Below are 21,824 nucleotides of genomic sequence, written 5' to 3'. Positions count from 1 at the left end.
CAACAAAGAACAGCTTGAAAATTACGAGACATACAATACAATAGTTTTATTATAATTACTTTTCGCGGGAAGGAAAGCTTAGTAGGGATAATTTTACTTGCGCTCTTTTTCTTTTTTCACGGTAAAACGTCCGTCGGGCACTCCGCTCGCTGGGGGTGTAGATGCAACGATAATAAATTGACAGGTTAGGAGAAACAACGAGTTTGATTGTCTTGGTAACGAAAACATAGTAAACAAACCTGATGCTAAAGCTTCTACGTCAAAACGTCGAAGGTTTCATCACAACGCACTGGTAGATATTAATAAAACAGAATTTTAGGCAATAAAAATAACTTTTGAAAGATTTTTTCCTGTTATTTCAAGAATCAATTTATAAACACACGATGAAGAGGAACTGTTATAGGCGAAAATAGTTCCGGTAGAACCCGGGTTACCCACAACATCAAGAGATTTAAATTTAAATTTCCATCCGAAATTTAACATAGGTTTTGAAATTTAACATAGGGTTTGAAAGCATTTAACATAGGCTTGAAAGCCTTATTATAACATCATGAAAATAATTAAATGAATCAAGGAACAAAATCAGTGTTTATTGTACAAAGTGCTTTATTTTCTTGCTATTTTTTCCTGTAGTAGTACAACGGTTTCGCGAGTTACCATGTGGTCTAATCTTGACTATTTTATATTTATGAATCTTCCCCTCTAGATTTTTTTTTTTCATATGTTTCAATCTGATGTTAATGCGTGTAGTGACATATTTTTCAATCACTTCTTGAGACACTTCGGGAAATTGTTTTTTAAATTTCAGAACAGCCTTTTTTTCACATTTTCGACGTCTCTAAACACGGGTATCACTCCATATTCCCCATCATTGTGAATCCAGTCGAAATACGCGTTCATTCGGTTCGATAAATCGAACCATTCCTGCGATGGTTTCACCAGCCCACCTCTTGAGAGATCCTCCGTATAGTTGTCTTCTGATTTCTCAATCAACTGATGAGTGTATTGTCCAAGCTCAGGGTGATTTTTATTCAAGCATCGTGCCAAATACCCAGATACATATTCCACACCATCCTTTTCTTCCAAGGTCTGTTCCTCGTTCGGTATTCCCATCGATCGTCCTCATCGCTAGCATCAGCTGAAGCAATTTCGCTCTGCACGTTTACGGTAACCTTCGATCGCATTTGCTCAATATCGCTTCTTCTTCTGAACAATCTGGTCATAATGTAGTTTTCGTCAACTAATATGTTCTGAGTGTTTTGGTTGACTTTAAGCTGCTGATTCAAATTTTTGCCGAGAATTATTAAACGTAATCGTTCCAGCGCTTGCATCGGGGATGGATGGTCTTGTGATCCACTGTCCAAACGAAGTGTAGCGAAAAGATTTTCCACAAAATCCTGATTCAACTTGTAACTCATCAAAAACGAAATATCGTAATCATGTTTCATTTGAATTAGGAGAAGTTTGAGCGATACTATCGAAACCAAAACTGCTTTTTGAAATACCTGCAGATGGAATTGCATATGAAGTTCAGTATAAGATTTTTCCATTTGAATAGATTCAATGTTCGAGGTTATTCCACTATTCACTATTCACATTTTAGCAATTTTCTAGTGAAGTGAGTATCGGAATGAACCCTATATTTTACCTATAAATGTGTGGTAGCTGGCAACTTATGGTTACTTAATGTTCTGATATTTTTCATTAAATCAGCCATGTCGTCGAGAATCTCATCTTGGTGTTCAATATTCATTCCATATCATTTTTTAGATGAGATGGACTGATTGATTTGATGAGAATTAAAAACATCGAACCATACGTTAACCATGTCGATAATTTCTTCCAAAAGTTGCGCATTTTCATATTCACCGAAGTGTCTCCGTAGATTCACAGCATTTGTATGACTAAGCAACTCAGCTGCTAGTCTTACATTTTGTCTTTCTGCCCCGCTCGCCTTTACGTGCTTAATGCTCAGTTTGAACAAGGAATTATGTTCTTAATTTTTAAATTCTGGGCTTGTGTTGGAATAAGGAGATTTTAGTGTAGAGGCCTTTTCAACTAACTGAGGCAAAAACTTTTTCGTAACCAATCGATCTGTAAACCGAATAAACGTATTACTTTAAAATGTTCGCTTCATGAAGAATGAATTTACCTTTATAAAAAAATCCTTTATCTAATATCCAATTCCTTATTAGTTTAAGCAAATGAGGGGCGTCTGGGAAAAAACAAATATTTTTTTATGTGACGGGATGTTTCATCGTCGTTCGTTCCTCCGAATAGCTAATGCCGATTTTCTTCCACAGTGATAGATTGCTACCACCCCAGTCGTGGACACAAGCTACTACTGAGAATCCAATATCGTGAAAACGGGTGATTAACTCATTGAGTACAAGGGTACTGATCAAAATCAGCATAGACAGGTTGCTTCCATTTACCGAATAGTCCACGTGCTGACACTGCTTGCATCCAGGGTTGATATTTGTTAACACTCTTGAGTGAAGGTGAAAAAAAGCATCCATAAACGTTATTTTACAATCCTTTCAGAGTTCTCCCTTCCCGCTTTTTGCATGGAAGTGAATTGTCAGAACACCTCATTATATTTCATGCGATGAAAGCAAGACAACAAAATCAGTTTATCAGGTAACGAAGATTGTCAAGGCATCGGTCAGTGTCAGTGAAAAAGTGTTTCCGTGAGGTTCATTTTGGTTGTGTGGACTGTTTGTTTTTCTTTTACGCTTCGAAGTGAAGATCATTTGGTTGGATTTGTCGTCAAATTTTATTCCGTAACCGTAAACGATGCGTGCAATCTATTTCATCTGAGTATAACAGCACGTTACTAGGACGAAAATCTAGTGTATCTGAAAGAGTGCTGCGATCATTGGAAGTGAAAATTGAAAATGATTGGCTGTAATGTTTGAAGAATTTTGCTGGGGAAAATGACTTTTATCAGCACTGCTTGCATCTCCTTATGCGGTCCAATTACTTTGTCATGTCGCCTGTCGTACTTCACAGTGCTTTTCACAGATACTTCGTCGTATGCCAAAACTACCACCCTTTCTCTGGAAGTCATGTGTTTTCCGACGATACCCAAGAATGAAAATACATCAGCAATAATTCCTTGATTCATTCTGATGCATGAGGCCCATTCATGGAGACTTCTTAGACTCGGCAGCGGTATCTTCATTTCGTTACGAACTATTTGGTAAGCCGGTTGACTATGATATCTATATTCAAAGTAAAACACGAGGTTTCATGTTGAAAGTACAATCGATTATTTTAACAATACAGTAGCTATTCGCTAACTGGGCACGCTTTAACTGGGCTTCTTTTCAACTGGGCGCTCGCTAACTGGGAGGATTCCCAGTTAAAAAGACAACAAACGTCAAATATCAAAACGAACGGGGGGCATGTGGATTGGGAACGAAAACTGAAAAATTTAAGTGTTTCTAATCGAGAATATTTGAAATACAAAAATAATAATACAGCTGATAAATGTACTCGCTTTATAAAACTAAAGTTTAAAAGCTTTATTTGAGAGATAAGTTTGTAGTTGTGCCTTCCCTATTTGGTTATCAACTTGAGAACGAAAGCCTTTTATGAAATTGTCGCGAAGCAGCGTTATCCATCGAATTCCCCCTCGGCGTTGAGATGATATCCCAGTTAGCGAGCTGATTTCAATAACTGGGAAGTGCTCGTCGTCTCACTATTGGGGAAAAAAAGCTTTATCTTTGTATCAATTGTGTCGACAGTTCATGGTGTAAGGCGTGGAAATATAAAGATATAACGATAGGCTTTTAAAGCTGAAAAAATAGCTAAATGAGAATATTTTTGCTGTTGTTTCAAATCTATTTACTGCATTATGCAAAATGGCACCAAGGCACCATGCAATTTGGCACCAAGAGACTACTTCAACTTATCTAAATTCATTTTTACAGCTAAAATACCTTAATGAGAACGCCAAAGCTATTTCTTCCGCCGTCCATACAACTTTTTTCTTTTCTCCCTAAATTAAGTCGGTTTGATTTACAGAGAAAAGTGCTTGGAAGGTAGAACTAAGTTTATTATTTACGTGACTTTGCGCAACTGAACGCAACGGCCGTCTTCTATTGAATTTCGAAGGGTTTCTATTCTGCTAGTCAGATCGGAAACCTGACTATCTGTATCCATGTTTGAACATTGCAATTTTTGTATTTCTGAGTCTCTTTCGCTGAGCTAAAGTAAACATACATAAAAGTAATTGATATGAAAAATTCAAAAATATTCCAAACCTTCAATTGTAAATTGCGGATGGTATTTCTCAGATCAAAAATGGTGGATTTTAGCTGTTTAATTGTTTGGGGTGTTTCGTAAATAGGCTTCTTCTCACCAAGCGGATTCGCGTTGTTTTCAATTATAGTGCTGGGTATGACGGATCTTTCTGACAATTCAATTGCGTCCGCTAAAACATCCAGGCCACATTTTCCATAAAACTGGCAATCAAGTTTTAATACTTCATTAGTTTCTTCGACGAAACTGTTATTTTGAATCCACTGAACACAGTTTATTGCATCTTCGGTTTCCTGAAGTACTGTACGTTGTTGTGAAGCGATGTCCAAAACTTGACTCACACGCTGGGCGCAGTGAACGATTTTATCCATTGGTACTACAGCATCTTCTACAATGTCAACTACCAATTTGTTGGTTTTTTTATCGCTGCGGTTGTCCAATACTGGTGAATGTGAAGTCAGTGTTTCGTGACTTCTTGAAGATTCTGAGTATAATAACTCGGCTATCAGTTCCGCCTGTGCCTTACGTTTACCTCGCAGACTTCTATCAGACGGATCTCCTTCAGCTAGCGTACGGATAGTTGGAACGGCTGAAAATTTTATTTCGACTGTTAGACCAGAGTACGTATTTAAGTGATTATTACTTTACCGTTTTCAACTAGACACGGTCGTTGACCGACAAGATACCGGCATTCGAAGTCTTCTGGTTTGAAGTGCTGCGAACACACAAACTTCGCATCAGTTGACAACGGCAACCCACAAAACTGAGCCCACTTCTTTCGGATTGGCTCATGCCGCGGAAAACTATGTATACTCACTGTCAGTTTTTCTTTCCGTATCTTGTATGATGGAATATCACACGATTTAACTGAACAAAACCGCATTTTAAAACTTATGCACTCAACTTCACAGAAATAAACGAATTTCAATTTGCAACTTAAAAGAAATGAACGCACTTCAATTTTCAAAACAAACTTTGTGACGTAAAATCCCCGAGCGCTTTGATCGAAATTTAAGCTGGGCGTGTACATATAGGAAGCATGCAACATTTTCACCAATACGGTGGTAGGCATCTGCCTAACCTCTGCTCTAATAAATTGGTGTAGATGCTGTTCGGGTGGCTTGGCTGCGTTGCTGTTTTAGAGATGCGGTGGTTTCGCTGGTCGGATCCGGTCTTCTGGCCAGCTGGGCGTTCTAGTATCGGACAAGGCGGCCTCGGTGGTTACCGGTGGGGCGTCACAAGGGTAGCACCGGCTTGTTGATCGCTGGATAATCGGCTGGCGGGTTACCGGAGGGTGTCACTGTTGCACTCTGGATGGCTTCACCTGGCTTTAACTCGCCTTTCACCACGGCCGCGGTTTTCAGCGACGCGCCAAAACTTAGCGTACAAAATGGCCTTCCAATTTGGCCACAAAAGGTCTCACTTAGGGCTTTATTCCGCCAAAACTTCGACACTGGATCTTTAACGCGCGACTACACTCCTCCAGGTTATAATCAAAAATTCTCTCGCATATTTGCTATCCGACCTTTTTATTTACAACCTGTCCGCTTTCCATTGTAGACCCTCCCTGCCGCGTAGAGCACCGCCCCGTTGTTTGTACCCGACGACTCGAAGATTTTATAACTTATCGTTTAGTTTGGTTCCAGGGTTCTATTTGTCATTATTTGATTTTTTTAGAACAATTTATTGATTTTACCTAATCTACGACTTGTTTTCTCTCAAATTTAAATTTCATATACATGCAAAATACAACAAAATAGTTTGAATAAATAATTCATATAAACAAACAATAGAAATAATTTATATACAAAAACTAAGCCAAATGACACCAAACGGGGCTATTAAACAAAAACTAAACAAAACTCAAACATAACAATGGAGTATGTATATGCAAAATTTTTGCTTAAACATTTACTAACAATTATTTATACGCGTAAACAAACAACAGACATCGTCAAACACAAATTGTCGAACTGGCACTGCGGTTTGCTAACACGAGCAAAATACAATATAAATAGGAGTAAAGATCAAGCTGGCTCAGCGACCAAAGGATTTTGTTGTGACCGTCAAAGAGTTTGGTCACAATATAATAAACAGAAGGTCGAGTTCCGGATCGAAATGTAGCACCAAGGCTTTGCTTTGTTCAAGCTTGAGCTAATACAAGTTAGTAAAGATGAAGCATTGATGAACGTACGAGAGCGTCATGAATATTGGTTGTTAATAATGAATCAATCATTTCTCAAACATTGATTTTCATAAGGTTTGTTTTGCTGATACCAGAGCCACAGGAAAAATGCATTTTTTGAAAATGCATTGAGTGCAATTATTAATATGCACGATGAGTGGTAAGATGATGATAATTGAGAATTAAAATAAAGATAATGAAATATAGAGTTGATTTGATTTTATACTACATTCGATCCCTTGGTTATTAAATTATTCAAAGGACATATTAAAAAAAGTTCAACAACAAGTATCGCAAGGCTTTGTTGGCATTCATTCTACTCCTGTTAGCTTCGAAACTAACCTCTCATTCCATCGTGTAACTTCGGGAATAAGCCGATTTGCGGTTTGAGCAGTTTCTGAATACTGAATACAAAAGAGCCTGTTTACCCCACTAACCCCTTTTCCAAAAACCTCAATTTCTGCAAACTATTGAATCACTGCATTGGTGCGAATAAAAAAATGCGAATATATCATCATGTATTCTTGATAACAACTTCCAATAACCCTCATTTTGTTCCCTTTATAGAGTAGAATAAACATGCCAATTTTCATGAAAATCGATTCAGTTTACACAAAGTTATAACAATTTTACGTTTTTAGCAATTTTTGGACATCAATTTTTGACGTGCTTTTTTACTTCGCTTACCCCTTTTCAAAATATATGACATTATGCAAAACATTGTTCTATTATATAGATAAACATACCCTGAAAGTTTCAGTCCGATCGGAGAATCTCGAAACAAGACCTAGTTGCGGTCTTCGCGAACTGGCTCTTATGTTCTCTCGAAGACGGGCTACTATGAAAACGAATAGACTCAACTCGACCATGTACCTATTTCAAATGAGGCTCGTCGAAGCTTTTGTAATACAGCCCAGAATAACAATGGGTTTTGGTGATTTAATCAATTTTAATATACTGATTCTTCAGTTTAAAAAAAAATTGGTTAAAATAGCAGTGTTTATGGTGAGTTCAATTTTCGCAGCTTTCCTTCTGAGAACCGTAAAGGCCTCCTTCACACCTACCTTTAACGGAAGAATCATGTGCTTCGACTCTCGACGATGGATGGGGGAAGTTATGCTCGGCCATTGGAGAGGCCGCAACCGCGGCACAAGCCGACAAAATGACTGGTTTGACGGGGAATGCCAGCAAGCGATGGAGAGGAAGAAAAGAGCTTGGAAAAACGATCTAAGCATCGCTACAAGAGAGAACGCGGCCAAATACCGACGCGCTCGAAATGAGTTGACCACGATTCTGAGAAGGAAGAAGCACCAGTCGGAGGACAGAGATCGTGAAGAAACGATACGCGATAAGTTTTTTGAAAAGGTGAACCAATCCCGTAAAGGCTACACACCGAGTGCAGATATGTGTGGGGACGTGGAGGGAAACCTGATCACAAGCGAGCGCGAGGTGGTTGACAGGTGGCAGCGGTTCTTCGATGAGCACCTTAATAGCGAAGCAACGGAAGGGCAACAAACGACAGTAGTGTTCCAGTTTCCGATATCTTGGAGCTCAAACGGAAAATTGGGTCACTCAAGCTCTATAAACATGAAAAAGAAGCACTAGCAACAGCACTCCACTGGGTAATCTCTAGGATTTGGCAGGAAGAAATAGGGTAGGGAACATATTCTAAGCAGCTTTAGGAACCGCCTGTGTATTCAGAAAAAATACTCGAAATGTGTTTGGTGAAACTCAAACAGTAGTATATCGATCTGTTCTCTAAACTTTTCTCTGTCAGAACTCGTTTTCAGATTGTAAAACTAAGTTAGCAAACTTTAACAATCATCAATCAAAGTTACCAATCGAGGGACACCTCCCAATCACCCCGAACCTATTTTAAGCAGTTTCTATCTGTTTTGCAGGCGTTTTTTTTCAGCACCCGAAGTGGCTCCTGAATGGCTGCAATATAGGTCGATTTGTTTCAGTTGCAATTGTTCACAGATTTCTTTGTGATTAACGGTATTTCTTATATTCGTAAGACAGCTAGGCAATCAAAGTTTTCGTTTCCATAATTGAAATTGTCGATATTGATCAAAACCCAGGAGTTTGAGGCCTGTTTTCTTCGACTGATTGAAAAAGGCGCTACTGCTCAAGCCGTTCCCTACCCTACTACCGGAGGAATGGATGGAAAGAGTTTTATGCCCTTATCTATAAAAAAGGAAGATCGGCTACAATGCAGCAGCTACCGCGGTATAACGCTGATCAACGCTACAAGTTCTCTCCCAGATTCTAATCGGCCGTCTATCTCCTTTGCGAAAGATGTCGTAGGGCAGTCTTAAGCGGGCTTCAAACAAACACGCGGTACTACGGATCAAATATTCACTCTCCGGCAGATCCTTCAGAAATGTCGGGATTAAAACGTGCCCACAGTTCGTTTTCGTGGACTTCAAGGCAGCGTATGATACAGTCGATCGAGACCTATGACATATAATGCACGACTACGGTTTTCCGGACAAACTGACACGATTTATCAGAGCTACCTTAGACCGAGTGATGTGTTACTACGGCTCTAGACTGCTGAAGAAGAAGAAACCGATGATATCCCGATGTTATCCATAAAACCTAGAAACATGTGAGACTTCGTGATGATGGTGCCGCTCCCCTGCATACCTTTTCTCCATATAACACCTTCCAAGACTATAGTGAATAGTAAGAGAGTTTGTCCCCTTACTTCAGAAGCTACAACTTCACAAACGCATCCGGAAATTCGCCCGCTGTCCTAACTTTTAAAGCGAAAACGTCAAGAGTCACACGTATCAGTTTAATTAATTTTGTTGGGGAACCATGTTCAAGCACGTTCTGCCACTACTTGTTGTGTTTAACTTAATCGTACGCCGGCTTGATGTCTATGAACAGATGATGTGTCTGCAAATTGTGTTCTCGAAACTTGCCGAGGTTGTCTCAAGGTAAACATCTCGTCCGTTGTAAATCATCCCGCTCGAAAACTGCACTGGTATCCATCAACAAAGGTGCGGGTAGCCTATTAAATAGGATACGGAGAATTTTATAGCAGAATTTAGGAACATTATCCTTTGATAGTTGTTACAGTGTAGTTTATGTCCCTTCTATTCCTTACTTGTAGATAGAGTATATGAGTCTTTTCAACCAGTCTTTCTTCTCAAGCCAGGATAATCTGGTTAATTGCACTACTCCATTGTCCATTTTCTTATAACGTAGTGAGAATTGTGGAACAGACTCAAGGTCGAATATCCCTCTGGTCAGGAAGTCTGGTATTACACTTCGCATGAGGCGCTCAACCACACTGAGAATTGCTCTCCAGATTTCAGGGGGTTCTAGTAGCCCTTTTTCGAAAAACTTATATCCGCAGATTATACCTTTTATTAAAACCTGGCGGACATCGGCATCGACAAGTCTTGTAAGTTCATCGGCTTTTTCGTCATAGTGACATAACGGAGTCGATTGATGATCGTTTTTATTCGCCCCATTGTGAGGCGAATAGAAACATACAACATATATTTCAATGAAAGAATGGATTATTTATTCATTAAAATGGTAGTTACATCCTTGGTAGAGGTATACTCGACCCATGTTTTAAAGTTTTTTCATTCGTTCTAGACATTACGGTATGTTTTACGGATAAATATATCGGAGACTGTTCCTATTTGCCCCGTTTTATGGTGGAATGCAAATCTCACGGGATCTAGCAAAACGGTTTAATGCTGTGATAGAGGTCGCCAAAGTCCGCCCGGTTAAACTTCGGATTTCGGTGTCAAGCAAACGAGATTCCTGCTTTTGAGTTTTTTTAAACGGCAATACCATGTGTACATTTCAGCCTGCGATCGACGGCGTTGTTACCGACTCGAGTTTGACCGTCTAGAACCTGCTGAAGGCTGGATCCGGCCGTTTTAAGGAATTCAGCCTTAAGCAGGTAAATATACTGGATTGCAAGCAGTTGCATTCAGCATCGCTCGATAAGGGTGTAGAAACTTACACCCAATCAGACTCGTTTCGGATGACTTTCGCCGGGTCTGCAGCGCCGAGCTATGTACTTGTGGATAAGGTGCGTCTACCCGTGCGCTTGTTTGTACCTCGGATGATGAACTGCATTCAAATGCAAGCAATTGAGATGCGAAGAGCAGCATGCGGATGGCACCTGCGATAAAGGTGCCGAAAAGCGCTTCTATTGTGAACAGACTCCGTATGCGCTGGACGCATGCCCCGCATACAAACAACGCCAAGACAAAATCAACCGGTCTCTGAAAGAGCAGTCTATACGTATTTTCGCAGAAATATTTAAGCAGGCCGCTAACACCCCGAATCTTTATGAGGTGTTATCGTCTGATGAGTCTGACTTTGACGACTCAGTTCGGGTACCTTCTTTTGCTGAACCCGTAAAGTCTTCTAAACTTCCTAGGAAAAGGCGAAGGAGATCGTATCCTTCGATGGGTAATTCTTACGCTGAAGTGGAGGTATGACCTCACACGAAATATCCATGGGAAGTTATACGAGGAAAAGATTTTACGAGCTGTCGAGTCGATTCAAGATGTTCTATTACTTGAAGAATACAACCTCAACGTAGGCTTAATTCTCGACCCCGCACTGCACGGGGTCATATGGGTCGGTTCGTAAACGAAACCTCGAGAGACGTCGATAAGCACTCTTTGGGGCGCAGTTCGAAGAATGCGAAATCATAATGTAGTCTGTGGATATTCAATTTGGCCAGGAAAGTGTGTCCGGACTCTGTTCGTGGGCAAAACATTGTACGCGATGCGTCTCCGGGCTGCGAAGCGATAGAATCAGGTTTTACGATGGCAGAACTTTCAGTTGCCCTCCTGTCCTGCAACAAAACCATGCTAGTTTTAGTCTGAGCGCGCAGTCGGCCGCGATGATCAAAATTTTGCCTTTACTTCATAAGATAACCAAGAAATGAAATTTAATTGGCTCTGTTAAACATTAGATATGTGTATTGTGCCGTGTCAAATAAGAAATTGTAGAATAAAACACATCACAAACGTTAACTAAAGAATTGTGCTTACTCTACTATTGTTCTAAATTCATTTTGTATTCAATGGCCTTGATAAACTGAAATGAATCGCGCCACTCGAACCTCATGATACACACTGATTTTAGCGAAAAAAAGGTAAACAAAAATTTAGATGCCAACATTCATGAAGTTGTTTGCAAACGTTATTCTTTTGAGAAAAAAAACAAAACTAGATGTTGCACGATTTTCGACAAAATTTATAGGTTATAAACTGGATTATAACTTTTAAACTGGTAATAACATAAGACTGGTTAAACCTAGAAAAGAGTTTGTATATGCGTAATTGTAAACCCACAACAAGTTTTAAAAGAACTGTTTGCTACACCGTTCACAATCCATTACTACGCGGTAATTATTTTATAGCGTTGACCCTGATATGATAACCTCATTAGACATTTTTCTCAGTCGTTTTTTTATATGTCTTGATCAGTATTCTTTCTTTGACCTCGATTGAACTTCGCGTTTACATTTTTTAAGCCACAAGACAAAACAAAATCCCCTTCTTTGCAATCCCATCTTTTTATGCGAACACTCAGAAAAAAGGCACCAAATTCCTTTTCAGCAACATTTCAAGAATGAAGTAATCAAATTTGTTCAACTTTTTCACACCATATTTATGCGACTCAATAAACAGCTCAATTGCACTTTTTATATTTTACAGAAGTGATATTTCACATTCCGATCGAACTGGTGTACCATCGTTGCATTATACAAATTAAACAAAGTTATATTATTAAATATACTTCAGTACAATGGTAAAGGCAACGATATCGTCGAATTGAACTTAAGGACGTAAGACAAAAAAGCAGAATTACCTTTCGCGCCAGATCACCGAGCGTAATTGCACGGTTTTACTGTATATACAATTTACTTCCTGGGGCCAATTTCATTGGCCTTGGCAGCGTTCATCATGCGGTGTAACTTCATGTGTCGGTCGAGAACATCCGACTTGTCAAATGATTTATCGCAAACGGTACAGTTAAAAAAAATCGGTTCCGGAGCGGATTCGTCATCCGATTCCAGTTCAATAACCTCCTCGTTGCCCAAACCAAGCAGGGGATCCGCATTACCCTCCTGCATGGCCACGGGTACGGAATTTTCTTCGTCTGCGTCGATAATTTCGCTGGCCACTACTCCCTTGAGGATTGATTCTGGGCGAACGATTACAAAATCACCATTGATGGTGTTTTCGGTACTTGTGGTGGTAGATGCAGCTGTCACAGCCACCGGAACTGGACCAGCAGATGGCTCCTGTCGCTTGGGGAAACACTTGTGATCGGCTAATTGTTTCGTGTGAGCGTACAGTTTCGAACAACCTCCGCACTGAACCACGTCACGATCCCGATGAACGTACTGCCGGTGCATCAGTAGTGTTTGTCTCCGGCTGTAGATGTTGCCACAAATTGCGCACTTATACATGGCTCCTAGTATTTCGTTGGGATGCTTGTCAAAATGTTTTTCCAACTTCCGATATGATGGGAAATTTTCCCCACATTCATGACATTGTGTTTGTTGTACGGCAGAGTGCGATCGCATATGTACGTCAAGGCTTGCAGCATGCTTGAAGCTGGCCGAACAGAAAGTACATTTCATCATTTTGTGCTTTGGAGTGTGTGCGCTTCCCTGACTTCCGCTCGAGTCTTCCACAAGATCCGGTGCCGGAACGATAACGGTACGAATCGGTGGCCTGATGAGTGGTGAACAAATATCAAGACAATTTTTACCAAGGATAAACCAAACTTATACTTACGATTTAAGCAACCTGTTCGAAACTCCGATTTGTTTATCGTTGGCCAATTTCTGTAACAGCTCACGGCGTTTCGTCTTTATTCGATGCGTCTTCGCCAGATGTAGCTTCAGATAGGACCAGCTGCGGAACTTGTCCCCACAAACATGACAGTACATGGTTTCCACCATGCAGCTGTGTTTGTCTTGCGGTCGGCGCAGTACATGACACCGGTTACATGCAATCGTAAAGTCGCTCGGATTATCGCCTTCGTGGGATGACTACAAACGAGTGATTTGTGAAAACAAGTTTCGAATTAGGGTTATTATATTGCTTACCATGTGCATATCGATTCCGGCCTTCGAGTTGTACTCCTTATGGCATACTTTGCACTTAAAGCGCTTTTTCATCGATTTCAGGGGTTGTGCAGCGGCACTTGATTTAGCCACTTGTGTCATTTGTGATCGCGGAATATTTCTTTTCGGGGGAGAAACCACCGAATCGGGTTCCTCTCGCTGAGGCATTAATAAATCTTCAGGATCATCGGTTTGCATTGATTCCCCGAATGAGCTACCATTGGCGGTATAATCGCTCATATTGTGACTTTCGTGCATCGGAACAAGTAGACTGTTGTCGTCATCTTCGAGCTCCTGCTGATGGGCACTGCTGCTTCCAAAGGCTTTCTGTTGCCGATGGAACAAAATTTGTGTGCTAGTTACACAGTTATCGCGGAAAAAGTGCATTTCTAAGAGCCGATGTTTGCAGTCCACACAGAACATCGTGGAAATCCCAGCGCTGTCGTCGATGGCTATCGAAGTGAACTGGTAGTAGATGTCATTTAGGTTGTCATCGAATGCCGACACCAAATTCGCAATATTTGTACTTAAGCAGGATCGACACACTTGGACATATTCTTCCAATATTGGACTCGTCTGAAGATGCTCGGGATATTGCGCGAGTAGGTTGGAATGTTTATCCTCTTTAGTTCTGTTCATTTCTTGTAACATAAAGGAAACGTCTGTGTCAAGTGATTGATTGGTATCGCCCGTATCTACAGCATCATCTTCGAACATTTCTGCTTTAGGTTGCATCAAGAGGGGAATGTTGCGTGTTGGTTTAACTTGATCCTTCAGTACCGCTGTTCGGCCCATCGAAATGACATCGTCGTAATTCATGAGATCCTTTGCTAACTGGAATTAAAAGCGTTTATTAGGTGGAAGGTACATGCGCGTAGCACACAGCGGAACATACGTCAAAGTGCAATTCGCATACGGCCAGCAAATTGTCCGCCTTCGCGAGTGAAGGATCGTTGTGCATTCCGATTTGCTGCAACCATCGCCCGCGCTCTTCCTGGTCCCTTGGAATCGGGAAGAACAGCAGTGACGGGTTGTCCTCCTTGGTCATTCCACAGCCCCGAACCATACAGCGGATGTCGTCCGAGTCGCCATAGACTTCTCGAACTGGTGCTGAAATTCAAAATTCCATTGTAGACAATTTTTATAGAACACGAAAACAAAACAATGTGTTTATCAAAAAAAAAATTGTGTTGTGTAATTTTTGCGAAGAATATCAATCTCTTGGCACTCGGTCACCAGGAGACAATGTCGAAGCATGGATATAGTTTTTATTGATTAGTTGCAAATTATTATGAACTATGAACTTTGTGAACAGTAAAAGCAATGTAATACAAACCGGCCATCACAGAATGAACCATATTCTCAACAATATTTTGTTATACAAATTTTAATTTATAAAACTTTACAATTGAAACACAAGAAAAAAAAATCGATACCTGTTTCACACCGTACAAAGCTATTAAATTATGCAGAACGCGTGAAACACTTGCAAGTAGTCGTGCGTTTTTTTTTTTTTTTTTGTGGAAAACTTCAATGAAGCCAAATCTTGCACCTTTTCACTATTTGGATAGCATAAGGTTAAATAAATAAAAATTAAATATTCAGACTAAACTCAATTCACACCAATACTTAAAAAACATGCTTGTTGTATGGAGCGAATTCAACCATAACTCATTAAGCGAAAATGTTACCAAATTTTTCTTCGCACAAAATTTAATGACCTCTTTTTTTTTTCATTCGCCTCTTTGAAATCGACGCCATTTTGCCAGTTTTAAATTTTTACACATAAAAAAAAGTTCACCACCTACCGTTCGGCGCCATAGTGGCGCTTCCCGTCGCTTGCGAGTCTTCCGAGCGGCCGAGGAACAATGTTGGTATCCAGTTAGCTGCCGTTTTCTCCTGAGCCTTTGCCGGCCAGCCACCGACAAAGTGCCGGCTGCAAACCATGGCCGAATTGTAATTAATCTGGTCGCCACGGTCGAGAATTTCTATCCAGCGCTGGCGACGTTCTTCATTGTTTTGCGGAATCCGATGAAAGGACACCTTGTCCTTCCCGTAGCGCGACCAGCAGCCACGAACACAGCAGGACATGGTTCGGGTAGAGATTGTCGGTATCCGATTTCCGTCGGTATTGATTTTTTGCACGATTATTTTGTAATTTTTCACCAGAATCAGCTCTGTTGCACCTTCGCACCACACTGACAAGCGAGGAACAACCACAAAAAAACCTTCGCCACTGTAGAAGACACAGGCAGGCAAACGAGAAACAGAAAAGAAGGAAAACAAAAGTCAATTTATTTTGAGTTTAGCACAAGACACGCACACATCCATACATGCGCTTTGCTTGCTGTCAAACCATACGGGAGTTTGGGGTGCAATTTAAAAAAAAAAAACAGAATAGTAACACCTATAGTTATTTTAACAATATGTAACCAAATTTAAAAGTAATTAGGTACCATGATGATCATTATATTAAACAGTTCATGCTTGATAATATTCTGCACATAGAAGTTAACATTTTGTCAAAAATCACTAGTAGACTCATACTAGGGACATACGTAAGACTACTGGAGTAATGTTCAAAAAGTAGAATTTTATATGAGCGGTTTACCAATGCACCACTGTTCATTCGGTTTATTACTACAGTTTCTACACACAAAAAAATATTACCAAACGAACGAGTAAAAACAACGTAAATTTACGTAAACCTGAATGTTTTCACTGGTTTAGGCAAATAATACGCATGAATATTGGTGAAAACAACGCAGCAGCTTGGTGAAATGCGAATACTGAATTCTGATATTGATGATTCAAGGTATCCAATTTTACCTAAATGATGACTTCCGTGCAGGTGCTCAAAACTAGGTAAATTACTTTTACGTCAAAAATACGCATATTTGGGACTACGACGGTATTGACATTTGTTTAGTTTTTGCATGCAAAAAAAGTAGGAAGGAAATATTTTTGCTTCTGTCATCACACAAATTCTGACCACAGACAGACGTCCAAGCAAGAACAAAAATGATCGAAAATTCTGTGTAAATTTTCAAAGAGAATTGCGTTATAAATCACTTGTATACTAGTGCCGCCTGGTGACCTTATCGCTGCAATACATTTTTTTTTCCGCTGGTGTTTGAGTCTGGCGTTACTAATAGCGCTATCTGGTTACGGATTGCTACTTTAAAAATCTTTACACAAGTTTGGAACTCAGCTTGGACGTCTGTCTGCGTTCTGACCATCGCATATAAGAGTTCGCGTAGGAGCGAACAGCCTTTAAAATCTTGTTTAAGGGGCCATTCAAAAATAACGTAAGCATATTTTCCCACTTTTTCAACTCCCCCTCCCCCCTTGTAAGACATCGTAAGATTTTTTGATACCCCCCTCCCTCTAGTAAGATCTTAGGGAACATACTTAAATGACGTAGCATTTTTTTTCATGATTTTTAAGACCCCCCTCCCCCCTCGTAGCATTTGGTCACAAAACATAAACCCCCCCTGAAAAAAAACGTAGCATTCGATTAACCCCCCCGCCCCAACCCTCTCCGCTTCTGAAAATAACAGGAGGGTTGTATGCAAAGCCACGACCGCAAGGTTGAAGTAGAATACTTTTACAAGAAAGATAACCCGGCTGCTTGCATGTCAGTCATTTTTTCTAGTAAATAAACTTTGACTAATCAGATCAATCGGATGTTGCGCTTCAATAAGGATTGACCATTTTCAATAATATAGTAGGTTGCTTGTCATGGTTGGGGCTTGACAATTTTAAATTTTGAGATGAAATTTTTCCGGATGTAGTGATCATGACTAAAGGAAAAAAAATATCAGTACGTTTTGAGACACGGAGATAAGTAAAAATGTGAATTAACTCATTAGAAAATATTAACTCTCCAACCAAGTTTTAATTTCATCCTGAAAAGGACAATTTGTCGTTCATTTAAGTATCGGATAAGATGCCGATCACATCTTTGCGTTATCACTGACAGGGCGAATAAAGTATTCCTTGTGATAAAGTAAATAATGAAATGCTGATATGACACTCAAAACTAGACGGCTCACGTGTTGTCAAAATGAGTCAACTTTTCATTGAATGCATTTACTAGTGCCCACTATCACACAGAGACTGCATCTCACTAAAATGCCTCACTGCATCAGCCGTCATCGATGCTGAGATCCGCTGCAGCTAGTTCGCTATCCATAGCCATGCCACAGTTGTGGCCGCTATACGCTGCCATTGGTATCCACTGTCCCAGCTGCTATCGTTGCTGGAATCCGCTGCAACTAGGGCGCTATCCATTTCTACGCCACAGCTGTGGCCGCTTTCCGCCATCGCTGGTATCCACTGCACTGCTAGTGCTACTGCTAAGGGAGGACGACTACTGTTGTCGCTGTCTAAAACTATTATGAGCGGCTTCGGGTGAAACAGGGTCTATAGGCCAAATAGCATGTTTTAAATTGCAAGGTATATGATTCTGTCGACCGTGCTTGGGAAGCAATCATATAACGACCAATCAGAGGTCGAATTTTGGTTTTGACAAGGCTTGACTATTTTCAATAGTACAATAGTGTGAATAATAAAATTACAATTATCTTCTTTTGGGAAGAATCTTAGAAGATTTTTGAATCTATTGCTGCAAGAACGAAGGAAATCCATCGAATACTAACCGATTTATTATCATTTGAAATTGGACATATTTTTCACTTTTTTCGGTTTTAGATTTTCATTTCACAGCCCTATGTAGCCGAACTTCCTGAGAGAAGTATTCTACTTCAAAACGTACAAAAATATAAGTTTTTTTACGCGGTTTTTTTATACGAGTTTTTTTACGAGGTTTTTTTACGCGGGTTTTTTACCCGATACTTCGCTAGTTCAAAAACGTGGGTTTGGAACCAGAAACGTTACAGTGTTTATCTAGTAGAAGACTTAGTCCAAAAAATACCCAACATCCTCCGAAAGATCCGGAATGACCGTCAAAGAGGACAAGACTCGTGACTGCATCTTCTGCTTCGAAGGGCTTGTGTTTTGGTACAAGGAGTAAAGGTGTTTAAACAACTTAGTATGATCCATGTCTGCAGAAAACACAGAAATCATTCCGGAAATCAAACGAGTATCTTGTTATTTTCACTATTAAATGCCACAAAAAAGCAACGATTTTTGTATTCAAAACAGATTGTGTGTTTGGAAATCCAAGTGATTGTTTATGTAGCAGAGCTTTTAGAAGATTTCAGAACGCCACAGATGAAAACATTTCAACAGATCTCGCTGCAATACTTTGTGCAATGTTTTAGTGTATTTTTAGTATACATTTTTCCTGCAAAAAAATCAGTCTTTAAAAAAAATGCTACGTCGTCCCCTTGTCACAGCTTGTCACAAAATGATGATATCCTCCCTCCTCCCATGAATGCTACGTCATTTAAGTATGGTCCCTTATAGTTTTATCATCCTGAAGCAAGCACAATACTTCGTTTTAATTCGATTTAATCGTCTCTCCGTAATTTTCTTTTTATGAATTTTACCGTCCACACTTTCATGAACATGGTTATTTGAACAGCTGCATTAACAATGTTTTTCTTACGTAAGATAATCAATTCAACCCCCCCAACCCTGTAAGACGGCCCCTAACTTCGTAGTCGCGAATACACCTAATTACGTACGAATGTGTTAGTCTACTCGTAGAGGAAAATAATTACAAAACGCCGTTTTGTTTGCAATGCTATGTTTTTAGAAGCTAAATATTCAGTTGAACACCTATTTTATGTTTTAAACTCGTTCCTGAATAAATTTTTCTTTCATGATCAGGAATCGGAAGAAGTTGCTGAACATAATCGACCAAAAATGGTAAAAAAGTGATTGAAAATCGATGCAACGAGACGCGATGATTTACAGTTTGAAGAAAACAAAAGCAATTTTACACTGGTTCAAACGTCTACTAGTTTCTCTAGCGGCCACCATTATGGATCTTAAGAAACTGGTTGAGGCAATCTACGAGACAGGTGCGATAAGCTGATTTCAGTTTGGTTCCAACTTTTGACAGCCTCTGATATGTTTGAACGGGCGCAACTTAGATGCAATCCGGATCAAAAAGCGAAACAACCGTTGTCCGATTGGTTGCTCTGGTATTGCGAGTAGCAAACTTTTACACAACAATAAAATATCGCTTTTTTCCGACATTGAAAGATTTTGTATTCGGCTGTGTTTTGGTTCTACAACTTAAAACAACAACAAAAACAAACGTACAAGAAGTGAACGTTGCCTTATAGGAGAAACCGATAGCGAATTTCTTTATTCCACCAGCTCACCTCGTTTTGACCTGGGAGCAACCTAACTACTCTCAAAACCCTCCTTTATTGGTTCTATTTTGACCCAGTATATTGTATTTGTTTGAAACAAATTTCTCATCATGTTTATTTTGGATCGGTCGTTTGGCAGTTGTTTTGGCTCGCTACGATTCAGTCCGCAGGTCTTTTTATAGTGTCTATACTTTAATCCACCTAGGCACGTGCTGAGTTCGTAAACAATTATCTGGCATCTTTTTCTTACTTGCGTCGTAAATCGTCATGTCGTTTCTTTATTCCTTGGCAGACTTGCCCTGACGCAGTGGAACAAAGAGATTCGCTAAAAGTTTGACATTATCGTCTATTCATACGACGATAATATAAAACTGCAATGGACGTGTTTTGTGAATAATCCCAAACTTACGAAAAGGTAAAAAAGAATCTGGCCACCCTGAATCACAAACCTCTTGTTTTGTTATCGCTTTCAAACTTGTCACCTTTTTCATCTCTTTTGTTTCGTGGTTCGTCGTTCGTCCAAAATACGAAGAGCGTGCAATCGTGCAAGGTAGTGAAGAAAAATCGGCTCTTAAAGGTAATATTTTCCAGTAAAATTATCCAACGACATGATCGTTACAAGCCATTGAACAAACTTAACGTAGTTTAAATTAATTCCGTCAAAAATAATCTAAAAACAAGCTCCGCTAAGAACCATTCCCACAATTATGTAACTTCATCAAATCTAATAACTTTGTTTACCACTTCGGTTCTTGGTTGCCAATAGTTGGGTGACATTATGGGAGGCGGTCACGATCATCACCATGGGCCACCGTACAAAGTGCCGGATGCCTCCATCTACAAGATAGCGGACGCACCGGAACTGCAAGAAACGGAACGCGCTCTTGCGCGTCGCGGTCTGAAGGACCCTTGGCTGCGAAACGAAGTGTGGCGTTACAATGTGAAAGAGTTTTCTACTCACCGGACCCGGCTGATGAAGTTTCTGTTCAAGGGATTCCCGCTGGGCTTTGCTGCCTTTGTAGCGACGATTGGCGTGGAGTATGCCTTAGGCGTAGATTATCACGGACATGGTTCACACGACGCTCACGGCAGCGACGGAGACCACGGTCATCATTAATTTGATTGTCGTGTTTCGGAAGAAACACTAAACGGAACTTTCTTGTCACATTAACAGTAAATAAAGCCAATAATTTGGAAATGTTTAATGCTAGCAAATAGGGAATTCACTGCTACTTTATCTTTAACAATGATGACTGAATTCTAGAGCATAGTTTTAGTTGGTTGCTCGTGGTTTCAACTCTTCGTAGCACGAACGCAAGAAAATGTAGGTCTTTTTCTGCAGATTGTTGTACTCGTGACCCTTGGACCAGTCATATCCGACGGTGTAGGCGAATATTTGTCCGTTCGCGTTGAAACAACACTTCGTTATAGATTGATCCATGGTGTCCGATGACTTAAGCTTAGTCCTAGCGTCTTTGTCCCAGAAGCTAAAGGTTCCATCGGAACCGACCGTCGCAAGGGTACCGTGAATTGGGTGGAAAGCTATATCGTTGACTGCGTAAATGTCCTGATAGCCGTTCGAACCGTTTGACCGGTGACATTTGAAGGTGAAGTTATCCTTTGGATTTATAGGATTAACATACTGGATTGCCACTCGTCCTTCGATTGAACCCAACGCATACCCAGTGGGAACTTTCTTCTTGTCCCGGAAGATCGAAACGGTACGATGTTGGTACTTAAGAGGGCTTTCCTGTTGCTTATATTGAGTAGGTTTGTTTTCCAGTGAATAGATCAATACGTGTCGACCGGCAGTTCCAACTACGGCCATTGGGTAATCTACATCAGCACAATAACACCGTTCCGGCAATTGAATGGACATCATCGGTTGAGGTGTTCGCGTGTCCCAAAACTTGAGCGTTTTATCCCATGATCCAGTCATCAAACACGTATAATTGGTTCC

At 40.2% G+C, this 21,824-nt stretch overlaps 4 protein-coding genes and 1 long non-coding RNA gene across 9 annotated transcripts; 1 reads left to right on the top strand and 4 right to left on the bottom strand.

Moving 5' to 3' along the window:
* Positions 1-607: 607 nt before the first annotated feature.
* Positions 608-2,556, bottom strand: LOC129722959 (uncharacterized). Its single transcript, XR_008727683.1, has 3 exons — positions 2,153-2,556; positions 1,649-2,094; positions 608-1,505 (listed from the first exon to the last, which is right to left on the bottom strand). It is a non-coding gene; the product is annotated as an uncharacterized LOC129722959 (long non-coding RNA).
* Positions 2,557-2,956: 400 nt separating this feature from the next.
* On the bottom strand, positions 2,957-5,830 carry LOC129722671 (uncharacterized). 5 transcript variants are annotated; one of them, XR_008727629.1, is made up of 4 exons: positions 4,915-5,826; positions 4,269-4,855; positions 3,945-4,212; positions 2,957-3,800 (listed from the first exon to the last, which is right to left on the bottom strand). XR_008727629.1 is itself a non-coding variant. In XM_055676314.1 (4 exons), exons 1-4 carry the CDS (start codon positions 5,336-5,338, stop codon positions 4,066-4,068), a joined length of 1,071 nt encoding a protein of 356 aa, XP_055532289.1. In that variant the 5' UTR covers positions 5,339-5,830; the 3' UTR covers positions 2,957-4,065. The 5 variants fall into 5 exon arrangements, 3 of the variants coding, with proteins under 3 accessions (XP_055532289.1, XP_055532290.1, XP_055532288.1); XR_008727630.1 differs by having other exon boundaries at positions 2,957-3,703; XM_055676314.1 differs by having other exon boundaries at positions 2,957-4,212; positions 4,915-4,996; positions 5,084-5,830.
* Positions 5,831-12,196: 6,366 nt separating this feature from the next.
* Positions 12,197-15,818, bottom strand: LOC129721678 (uncharacterized). Its single transcript, XM_055674541.1, has 5 exons — positions 15,386-15,818; positions 14,473-14,687; positions 13,560-14,411; positions 13,246-13,502; positions 12,197-13,182 (listed from the first exon to the last, which is right to left on the bottom strand). Exons 1-5 carry the CDS (start codon positions 15,666-15,668, stop codon positions 12,363-12,365), a joined length of 2,427 nt encoding a protein of 808 aa, XP_055530516.1. The 5' UTR covers positions 15,669-15,818; the 3' UTR covers positions 12,197-12,362.
* Positions 15,819-20,313: 4,495 nt separating this feature from the next.
* LOC129722296 (NADH dehydrogenase [ubiquinone] 1 beta subcomplex subunit 3) lies at positions 20,314-21,086 on the top strand. The gene is made up of 2 exons (XM_055675641.1): positions 20,314-20,441; positions 20,631-21,086. The coding sequence occupies exon 2, from the start codon at positions 20,643-20,645 to the stop codon at positions 20,979-20,981; it is 339 nt and encodes a 112-aa protein (XP_055531616.1). The 5' UTR covers positions 20,314-20,441; positions 20,631-20,642; the 3' UTR covers positions 20,982-21,086.
* Positions 21,052-21,824, bottom strand: LOC129720465 (protein Rae1; the record flags this gene model as incomplete). Its single annotated transcript, XM_055671953.1, has 1 exon — positions 21,052-21,824. A coding segment is annotated over one exon (687 nt), but the record flags the coding sequence as incomplete, so codon positions are not given.

The sequence above is a fragment of the Wyeomyia smithii genome, chromosome 2 (assembly GCF_029784165.1).
Source record: "Wyeomyia smithii strain HCP4-BCI-WySm-NY-G18 chromosome 2, ASM2978416v1, whole genome shotgun sequence".
Lineage (NCBI taxonomy): Eukaryota > Metazoa > Arthropoda > Insecta > Diptera > Culicidae > Wyeomyia > Wyeomyia smithii.
This window is presented reverse-complemented; position numbering and strand designations above follow the sequence as displayed.